At 55.2% G+C, this 11196-nt stretch overlaps 1 protein-coding gene across 1 annotated transcript in view; it reads right to left on the reverse strand.

Annotated features, from left to right (window-relative positions):
* Positions 1-9578: 9578 nt before the first annotated feature.
* Positions 9579-11196, reverse strand: part of neurl4 (neuralized E3 ubiquitin protein ligase 4) — a 14552-nt gene continuing 12934 nt past the window's right edge. The window contains exon 4 of the mRNA XM_070863306.1: positions 9579-9703. Coding sequence (XP_070719407.1) covers positions 9579-9703 — 125 coding nt within the window. The remainder of the gene's footprint in view (positions 9704-11196) is intronic.

Genomic DNA, 11196 nt, shown 5'->3' on the forward strand with positions numbered 1-11196 from the left:
ATGGCTCAGTGGGCAGCTCTCTCTCTCTCTCATCTCTGAGTCAGGAGGTCGTGGGTTCGAGTCCCACTCCAGGGACTTGAGCGCATAAATCTAGGCTGTCACTTGAGGGAGGTGCCGTCTTTCGGATGAGCCTTTAAACCGAGACCCCCGTCTGCTCTCTCGGGTGGACGTGAACGATCCCACGGCCACTATTTCGAAGAAGAGCAGGGGAGTTCTCCCCGGTGTCCTGGGGCCACAATCAACTCAATCAACATAACAATTATCTGGGTCCTTATCACATTGCTGCTTGTGGGAGCTTGCTGTGTGCAGGTTGGCTGCCACATTTCCCACAGTGCCAACACTTCAAAAGTACTTCATTGGCTGTAAAGCGCTTTGAGACCGTCCAGTGGTCGTGAAAGGCGCTATATAAATGCAAGTCTTTCTTTTTTGAGCTGTTGTAGGTTAACCTGTGTTGGGTTAGTGGGAAATTGCCGTCCGTGTCACGGGTAGTTGCTGCCCCCATTGGCCGAGCCTTCCAGCAGCAACAGGAAGCACGGGATTGGTTAGTGTCGGACGCACGCACATTAACGGGGCCTGGAATATGCACCGGCAATGTCGCGATCCACGGCGGGTCAGTGGACAAGGCGCCCAAGTGCACGCCGAGGGGGCGGGCCTAGTAAAACATCCCGAGACCCTTCACGGGAGCGTTGTGGGACAAAATCTGACATCGAGTCACGTGGGGAGATATCGGGGCAGGTGACCAAAAGTTTGGTCAAAGAGGTAGGTTTTATGGAGCATCTTAAAGGAGGAGAGAGAGGCGGAGAGGTTGAGGGAGGGAATTCCAGAGCTTGGGCCCCAGGCAGCTGAAGGCACGGCCACCGATGGTGGAGCGATGGAAATCGGGAATGCACCAAGAGGCCAGAATTGGAGGAGCTGGTTCGGCCCCAACTGGAGTATTGTGTCCAATTCTGGGCCCCGCACTTTAGGAAGGATGTGAAGGCCTTAGAGAGGGTGCGGAAGTGATTGACGAGAATAGTTCCAGGGATGAGGGACTTCGATTACCTGGATAGACTGGAGAAGCTGGGGTTGTTCCCCTTGGAGCAGAGAAGGTTGAGAGGAGATTTGATCGAGGTGTTCAAAATCCTGAGGGGGTCTGGCCAGAGTAGATAGAGAGGGACTGTTCCCATTGGTGGAAGGGTCGGGAACCTGAGGACACGGATTTAAGGCGATTGGCAGAAGAACCAAAGGCGACATGAGGATAAACCTTTTTACGCAGCGAGTGGTTAGGATCTGGAATGCGCTGCCTGAGAGGGCGGTGGAGGCAGACTCAATTGCGGCTTTCAAAAGGGAGTTGGATAAGTGCCTGAAGAGAAAAAATTAGCAGGGTTACGGGGAAAGGGTGGGGGGGAGTGGGACTGGCTGAGCTGCTCTTGCAGAGAGCCGGGACGGGCTGAATGGCCTCCTTCTGTGCTGTAACCCTTCACTGAGCGGAGAGATCTCAGAGGGTCGCAGGGCTGGAGGAGGTTACAGAGTTATGTGGGGGTGCGGGGATTTGAAATGGAGGCGTTGCCAGACCGGGAGCAGATGTCGGTCCTTGAGCGCAGTAGGCGGTGGGTGAATGGGACTTGGAGCACCCTCCCAAGGTGCTTCACTGCCCAAAGCGGGAGGTACCATTTGGTCAGCGGGGATGCATCGGCACTGCTCTTGTTGCTCAGTGACTATCTAAAAGTTAGTATGCAGGTACAGTAAGTGATCAGGAAGGCAAATGGAATGTTGGCCTTTATTGCAAGGGGGATAGAGTATAAAAGCAGAAAAGTCCTGCTACAACTGTACAGTGTATTGGTGAGGTCACACCTGGAGTACTGCGTGCAGTTTTGGTTTCCATATTTACGAAAGGATATACGTGCATTGGAGGCAGTTCAGAGAAGGTTCACTCGGTTGATTCCGGGGATGAGGGGGTTGACTTATGAGGAAAGGTTGAGTAGGTTGGGCCTCTACTCATTGGAGTTCAGAAGAATGAGAGGTGATCTTATTGAAACGCATAAGATTCTGAGGGGGCTCGACAGGGTAGATGCAGAGAGGATGTTTCCCCTCGTGGGGGAAATCTAGAACTAGGGGGCAGAGTCTCAGAATAAGGGGTCGCCTATTTAGAACTGAGATGAGGAGGAATTTCTTCTCGGAGGGTCGTGAATCTGTGGAATTCTCTGCCCCAGAGAGCTGTGGAGGCTGGGTCATTGAATATATTTAAGGCGGAGATAGACAGATTTTTGAGCGATAAGGGAGTGAAGGGTTATGGGGAGCGGGCGGGGAAGTGGAGCTGAGTCCATGATCGGATCAGCCATGATCTTATTGAATGGCGGAGCAGGCTCGAGGGGCCGAATGGCCGACTCCTCCTATTTCTTCTGAACTTATGTTCTTAAAGAGGACAAACAGCATTTCCAGGAAGCGACGATGTCACACGCAGGCAGAGCGGCATCAAGCCTCCCCACTCTGGTTGGGATGAGTCAGTGTGCCTGGGGTTTCTGTAATGGTGGGCGTGTATGCTCGCCTTCACCCAGACGTACAATTTTCGGTTCTGCCCCGAGGTGGTGTCTGCAGCGAGCACGAGGATCTGCGGTGAACTACTGGTTAATTTAAGGCCTTCGCCAAAGGGAGGAATTCTTTTGGCACTCAGTGTAATTACCACCTGTCCGGCCTCAAACAGTCTGGGGGTGGGGGGGAGAAGCCAAAAGAAAGACTTGCATTTATATAGCGCCTTTCACGACCACCGGACGTCTCGGAAGCACTTTACAGCCAATGAAGCACTTTTGGAGTGTAGTCGCTGTTGTAATGTGGGAAACGCCAATTTGCGCACAGCAAGCTCCCACACACAGCAATGTGATAATGACCCACATCATCTGTTTTTTTGTTATGTTGATTGAGGGATAAATATTGGCCCCAGGACACCGGGGAGAACTCCCCCTGCTCCTCTTCGAAATAGTGGCCCTGGGATCTTTTACATCCACCCGAGAGAGCAGACGGGGACCTCGGTTTAACGTCTCATCCGAGAGCTTTTGTTAATAAAAAAAAAAAAATAACGGTGTAAAATATTTGACAATAATAAAAGTGATTATTTTACGGGTGCGAGGGACAAAGATAAGAGAGCGCTCTCGGGAGAGGGGGAACGGAGGGGGTGGGCCGAATGGTGGGGAATGGGGACAAAGAGGGGAGCTCTTTCTGGGTGCCAGCAGAAGTGCGATGGGCCGAATGGTCTCCGACCGCACTGGGAAATTCCAGGATTCTCGGCCTGTTGTGGTCGGGGGCGACTCGAGAGGGACGTTGAGCTGAAATGTCCCCGTCTCCCAGGACCTGTTTTTTGTGGCGCGTCTCCCCTTTCAGATTTGCGGGACCTCCCGCAGACCGCCGCGCGCTCCACGCAGACGGTGTCCTGTCAGCCGACGCGCCTCGGGTCTGCGAGGTAGGGAGCGAGTCCATGCCTTGCCTGTTTCACCGGCCGCTGGTGCTTACGCGACGCCTTTTAACATAGACAAACGTCACGAGGCCTTCCGCGGGCAACGTCGTCGGCTAAAGATTTGACGCCGATGTCACTTCGGGAGATTTTTGGACGACTTGGGGTCAAGGCGGCCGGTTTTAAGGAGCGTCTTAAAGGGGGTGAATGAGGCAGGGATGTTTCGGGAGGGAATTCCAGAGCTGGGATGAGGCAGTTGCCTTATGAGGAATAGTTGAGCAGGTTGGGCCTCTACTCATTGGAGTTTCGAAGAATGAGAGGTGATCTTATCGAAACGAGTAAGATTCTGAGGGGGGCTGGACAGGGTGGATGCAGAGAGGATGTTTCCACTGATGGGGGAGACTAGAACTAGGGGGGGGGGGCATAGCTTCAGAATAAGGGGCCGCCCGTTTAAGACGGAGATGAGGAGGAATTTCTTCTCGTGAACCTGTGGAATTCTCTGCCCCAGAGAGCTGTGGAGGCTGGGTCATTGAATATATTTAAGGCGGAGATAGACAGATTTTTGAGCGATAAGGGAGTGAAGGGTTATGGGGAGCGGGCGGGGAAGTGGAGCTGAGTCCATGATCAGATGAGCCACGATATTAAGTGGCAGAGCAGGCTCGAGGGGCCGAATGGCCGACTCTGGCTCCTATTTCTTATGTTAGCTGAAGGCACGGCCACCAATGGCGGAGTGATGGGAATTGTGGGGGGTGGGGGTGAGGCCCGAATGGGAAGAAATGAAGTATGCCGCTGATTGTCGAAGTTTCATTGCAAGTTTGCTGTGCAGAGCTGCGGCAGAGTGCTGGCGGTGGAGAATTTTCCTCCCGCCTGCTTCGATTTGAACTACGTCTCCGAGATGGGTTCAAAGCCCCCCCCACGCCCCGCCACCTTTCCATTATGTCAGCGGAGTTTGTACGCGTTTGCCACCCCCCCCCCTCCCCACTCCGTGACGACGACCACATGTTTCCGACAGCGCTGGCTTTTACAGAAAAAATTATAATTATATATAACTGTTCCACAGGAAGTTGCCGCCAGAACAGGAAGCAGTTCCTGTGCGCGCGCCATATGCTGCCTTCCTGCCGGTGTCACGGCAACTTCCTCCCCTATCACTTGATAGCTGTGAGTTCCTGACAGCTGCATAAGGCATTCCAGGCCCCTCTCCCCCAGCGCCCTGTGTTACTGACTGTATCCCTACTGATGTTAATCCAGCTCCCTCACACTGTCACTCAGTAACCCCTCTCCCCCAGTGCCCTGTGTTACTGACTGTATCCTTACTGATGTTAATCCAGCTCCCTCACACTGTCACTCAGTAACCCCTCTCCCCCAGCGCCCTGTGTTACTGACTGTATCCCAACTGATGTTAATCCAGCTCCCTCACACTGTCACTCAGTAACCCCTCTCCCCCAGCGCCCTGTGTTACTGACTGTATCCCTACTGATGTTAATCCAGCTCCCTCACACTGTCACTCAGTAACCCCTCTCCCCCAGCGCCCTGTGTTACTGACTGTATCCCTACTGATGTTAATCCAGCTCCCTCACACTGTCACTCAGTAACCCCTCTCCCCCAGCGCCCTGTGTTACTGACTGTATCCCTACTGATGTTAATCCAGCTCCCTCACACTGTCACTCAGTAACCCCTCTCCCCCAGCGCCCTGTGTTACTGACTGTATCCCTACTGATATTAATCCAGCTCCCTCACACTGTCACTCAGTAACCCCTCTCCCCCAGCGCCCTGTGTTACTGACTGTATCCCTACTGATGTTAATCCAGCTCCCTCACACTGTCACTCAGTAACCCCTCTCCCCCAGCGCCCTGTGTTACTGACTGTATCCCTACTGATGTTAATCCAGCTCCCTCACACTGTCACTCAGTAACCCCTCTCCCCCAGCGCCCTGTGTTACTGACTGTATCCCTACTGATGTTAATCCAGCTCCCTCACACTGTCACTCAGTAACCCCTCTCCCCCAGCACCCTGTGTTACTGACTGTATCCCTACTGATGTTAATCCAGCTCCCTCACACTGTCACTCAGTAACCCCTCTCCCCCAGCGCCCTGTGTTACTGACTGTATCCCTACTGATATTAATCCAGCTCCCTCACACTGTCACTCAGTAACCCCTCTCCCCCAGCGCCCTGTGTTACTGACTGTATCCCTACTGATGTTAATCCAGCTCCCTCACACTGTCACTCAGTAACCCCTCTCCCCCAGCGCCCTGTGTTACTGACTGTATCCCTACTGATGTTAATCCAGCTGCCTCACACTGTCACTCAGTAACCCCTCTCCCCCAGCGCCCTGTGTTACTGACTGTATCCCTACTGATGTTAATCCAGCTCCCTCACACTGTCACTCAGTAACCCCTCTCCCCCAGCGCCCTGTGTTACTGACTGTATCCCTACTGATGTTAATCCAGCTGCCTCACACTGTCACTCAGTAACCCCTCTCCCCCAGCGCCCTGTGTTATTGACTGTATCTCTACTGATATTAATCCAGCTCCCTCACACTGTCACTCAGTAACCCCTCTCCCCCAGCGCCCTGTGTTACTGACTGTATCCCTACTGATGTTAATCCAGCTCCCTCACACTGTCACTCAGTAACCCCTCTCCCCCAGCGCCCTGTGTTACTGACTGTATCCCTACTGATGTTAATCCAGCTCCCTCACACTGTCACTCAGTAACCCCTCTCCCCCAGCGCCCTGTGTTACTGACTATATCCCTACTGATAATCCAGCTCCCTCACAATGTCACAGTAACCCCTCTCCCCCAGCACCCTGTGTTACTGACTGTATCTCTACCGATGTTAATCCAGCTCCCTCACACTGTCATTCAGTAACTCATTCAAACCAGTTCTGCTGCTGATGTCTCATTGTTAAGTGGGATTGTAGTGTTATGCATTTTTCTATGAGTCAGATGGTGAATGAGGACTAAGTGTGTTTGTTGCATAACGTCGACTGCAATATAGCAAAGAAAGCAAGAACTTGCATTTATATAGTGCCGTTCCTGTTCTCGGGATGTCCAAAAGGGCTTTACAGCCAATGAAGCACTTTTTGGTCGCTGTTGTAATGTGGGAAACGCGGCAGCCAATTTGCGCACAGAAAGCTCCCACAAACAGCGATGTGATAATGATCAGATAATGCCAGGAGCAGTGGGACTAGCTGAAGTGCTTGTGCAGAGAACCGGCATGGGTTCGATGGGCCGATAGGCCTTCTTCTATGCTGTAACCATTCTATGATTCTAATCTGTTTTTTTGTTGTGTTGATTGAGGGATAAATATTGGCCCCAGGTCACCGGGGAGAACTCTCCTGGTCTTCTGCGAAATAGTGGCCGTGGGATCTTTTACGTCCACCTGAGAGAGCAGGAGGGGGCCTCAGTTTAACGTCTCATCCGAAAGTCGGCATCTTCGACAGTGCGGCACTCCCTCAGTACTGCCCCTCCGACAGTGCGGCACTCCCTCAGTACTGCCCCTCCGACAGTGCGGCGCTCCCTCAGTACTGCCCCTCCGACAGTGCGGTGCTCCCTCAGCACTGCCCCTCCGACAGTGCGGCACTCCCTCAGTACTGCCCCTCCGACAGTGCGGCACTCCCTCAGTACTGCCCCTCCGACAGTGCGGCGCTCCCTCAGTACTGCCCCTCCGACAGTGCGGCGCTCCCTCAGTACTGCCCCTCCGACAGTGCGGTGCTCCCTCAGTACCGCCCCTCCGACAGTGCGGCACTCCCTCAGTACTGCCCCTCCGACAGTGCGGTGCTCCCTCAGTACTGCCCGTCCGACAGTGCGGCGCTCCCTCAGTACTGCCCCTCCGACAGTGCGGCGCTCCCTCAGTACTGCCCCTCCGACAGTGCGGTGCTCCCTCAGTACCGCCCCTCCGACAGTGCGGCACTCCCTCAGTACTGCCCCTCCAACAGTGCGGCGCTCCCTCAGTACTGCCCCTCCGACAGTCCGGCACTCCCTCAGTACTGCCCCTCCGACAGTGCGGCACTCCCTCAGCACTACCCCTCCGACAGTCCGGCACTCCCTCAGTACTGCCCCTCCGACAGTCAGGCGCTCCCTCAGTACCGCCCCTCCGACAGTACGGCGCTCCCTCAGTACTGCCCCTCCGACAGTCCGGCACTCCCTCAGTACTGCCCCTCCGACAGTACGGCGCTCCCTCAGTACTGCACTGGGAGTGTCGGTCTGGATTATGGGCTCGATTCTCCGGAGTGAGACTTGAGCCCAAGACCTTCGAGAGGGAATGTGAGCCGCAGCTGAAGAGAGGTTTCGGGGGAAAAAGAGCGGGGTCGGACTATCTGCAGATAAACTTTCCTTCCTACGGCTCCCCAGGTGTCAACGCAAATCCTTGCCATGATTCTCGGCCTGGTCCAGTTGACCAGCCTGCGCCGAGCTGTGCTGGGCATGGTCAACGCCAAACGGCCTTGGGTGTCAGCCGTGGCTCAGTGGGCAGCACTCTCTCTCCCCTCTGAGTCAGACGGTTGTGGGTTCAAGTCCCACTCCAGGGACCTGAGCACAAAAATCTAGGCCGACACTCCCAGTGCAGTGCTGAGGGAGCGCCGCACTGTCGGAGGGGCAGTGCTGAGGGAGCGCCGCACTGTCGGAGGGGCAGTGCTGAGGGAGCGCCGCACTGTCGGAGGGGCAGTGCTGAGGGAGCGCCGCACTGTCGGAGGGGCAGTGCTGAGGGAGCGCCGCACTGTCGGAGGGGCAGTGCTGAGGGAGCGCCGCACTGTCGGAGGGGCAGTGCTGAGGGAGAGCCGCACTGTCGGAGGGGCAGTGCTGAGGGAGCGCCGCACTTTCGGAGGGGCGGTACTGAGGGAGCGCTGCACAGTCGGAGGGGCGGTACTGAGGGAGCGCTGCACAGTCGGAGGGGCAGTACTGAGGGAGCGCCGCACTGTCGGAGGGGCCGTCTTTTGGATGAGATGTTAAACCGAGGCCCCGTCTGCTCTCTCAGGTGGACGTAAAAGATCCCACGGCCACTATTTCGAAGAAGAGCAGGGGAGTTCTCCCCGGTGTCCTGGGGCCAATATTTATCCCTCAACCAACACCTAAAAATAAGATTATCTGGGTCATTATCACATTGCTGTTTGTGGGAGCTTGCTGTGCACAAACTGCCTGCCGCGTTTCCCTACATTACAACAGGGACCACAGTCCCAACGGTAATTCATTGGCTGTGAGGGGCTTTGAGACGCGTGGTGGTGATGAAAGGCGCTATATAAATGCAAGGGCGAGACACTGTCTCTCCGGAGGAGCGTTAAACCAGGCTCCGCCCCACCTCCCACTGTGGACCGACAGTATCCCCAAGACGCAGCTGGAAGAAGAGCGGGGGGGTTGTAATGATGGTGGGTCGGTGGGGCTCCGCCTGCGTTCTGGGTGAAACGCTCCTCTTGCGACCGAGTGCCCGGCACCTTTACCGCCGGAGAGACCGGGCGAGACAATTGGAACGGGCCGCGTCGCCAGTTACCCGGGGCCGCGGGACCGAACGCAACGCGCGGGGGCGACAACGGGTGCCCGCCCTAAGATCTGCCCGCCCCTGTCCGTTAGGATCTTGCTGAGCGCGAACACGGCTCTCGCTCCCCCACCACCCCCTCCCTGGGGCGGACAGCTCTCCCCACCCCCCCCCCCCGTCCCTCAGCACCGTGAGGGAGAAAAGTGGCACTGATACGCGGAGGGGGGGGCAGTTGCTTGTAAATTCGGGTTGTTACATGGGTGACTGGAAACCGAGCCGTTTCTCTGCCAGTGTGGCCCACGTCATGTTTCCTGTAATGGCCTGGCTCCTCCCCCCACTTCCCCCCCCCCCCCAGCCACAACCGCCTCCCCCCCCCCCCCGGTGACTTTTTTTCCCGTGGGCGCCTCTGTGAAAAAAATGTCATCTTTTCGTGTTTCATAATCTGATTCACCCCGTCTGCTTCAGAACCTGCGCAGCAAACAATGCTGGGCCTCGCCACTGGGCTCCGGCTGGGCATCGGCCCCAGGCTCAGTGCGGGGGTGGGGGGGGGGGTGGAAACACACCGCATGGCTGAGTCAGCAGGGGCTGGGGTTCCAGCACCCCCGCCCCAGGTCCGAGGAATGGTGCGGGAGCGGTTATCGGGAGAGTGGGGGTCACTGGGGTGGGTCTGTGTTCAGCGCTGGCTAAACTGAGCCCACGTTGGAACGGTGCACGAGTGTACAGGCAACTCTCGATAAGCCGGGTCCCTCGGGTGCTGGGCTATTCCGGGTCAACGATTTTGTCGCTCGGGCGAGTGCGCGTCCCAGAGCTGAAATTTGACGGTGATAGAACCAACCACAAAGACTTAGTTCGTGTTATCATAACGTGAACGTAATAACCATGCTTCAATTTATGTGTGCTTGCTAGTTGAAGTGGTGGAGATTTTCACGTGTGTGACAGTTATTTAATGCCTGTGTCAGTTGCGACGTGTGAAAGGTGTGCAGGCCTGAGTCAATTGACGTGTGATTGACACTTGAGCTGATCGAGATATTCACGTGTGCGACAGTTTTTAAAAACGCCATTGCAGCGGGTTCTTCACTCGATCAAGGGTTGCCTGTGTATCAATTCGACCAACAACCTATATTTATGTAGCGCCTTTAACATAGTAAAACGTCCCACGGTGCTTTGCAGGAGCGATTATCAGACACAATATGACACCGAGCCACATAAGGAGCTATGAGGACACTTGGTCAAAGAGGGAGGTTTTAAGGAGCGTCTTCAAGGAGGAGAGAGCAAGGCGGAGAGGCTCAGGGCCCAGACAGCTGAAGGCACGGCCGCCGATGGTGGAGCGATGGAGATCGGGGGGGGGGGATCCGCAAGAGGCTGGAATTGTAGGGGAGCAGAGAGCTGGGGCGGGGGGTTGTACGGCTGGAGGAGGGCCCAGAGATAGTGGGGTGTGCAAGGTTGTGGATAGGTGCAAGGGGTTGCAGATGGGAGGTGGTGCGATCGAAAGACTAAACTGTTACAAATCACTGGGCCTCAGCTGTCGAGTATCGTGTCCAATCCTGGCCCGTGCGCACTTTCAGCAAGGGCCTTGCTTGGAGAGGGCGTGGAGGAGATTGGCCAAAATGGCACCTGGGGAATGAGAGGCTTGGGTTATGTGGAGAAGCCGGGATTGATCTACCTGAGAGCAGAGGAGATTGTGACAGAGGGGTTTAAAATCATGAAGGGATTTGCGGGAGTGGCTCGACTAGGCTTATATTCACTGGGATTTAGAAGAATGAGAGGGGATCTCATGGAAGCATATAAAATTCTGACGGGAATAGATGCAGGAAGAACGTTCCCGATGTTGGGGAAGTCCAGAACCAGGGGTCACAGTCTAAGGATAAGGGGTAAGCCATTTAGGACCGAGATGAGGAGAAACTTCTTCAGCCAGAGAATTGTGAACCTGTGGAATTCTCGACCACAGAAAGTTGTTGGGGCCAGTTCGTTCGATATATTCAAAAGGGAGTTAGATGTGGTCCTTACGACTAAAGGGATCAAGGAGTATGGGGAGAAAGCAGGAATGGGGTACTGAAGTTGCATGATCAGCCATGATCGTATTGAATGGCGGTGCAGGCTCGAAGGGCCGAATGGGCTGCTCCCGCACCTATTTTCTATGTAAATTGATAGAAACTGTTTCTGGTGGCAGAACGGTCGGGTCAGTAACCAGGGGACACTGATTGACTGCAACTGGCAAAAGAGCCAGAGGGCCAGATGAGGAGAACCTATTTTACGCAGCGAGTTGCTGTGATTGGGAACGCGCTGCCTGACAGGACGGTG

This window comes from Pristiophorus japonicus, chromosome 20 (genome assembly GCF_044704955.1).
Source record: "Pristiophorus japonicus isolate sPriJap1 chromosome 20, sPriJap1.hap1, whole genome shotgun sequence".
Lineage (NCBI taxonomy): Eukaryota > Metazoa > Chordata > Chondrichthyes > Pristiophoridae > Pristiophorus > Pristiophorus japonicus.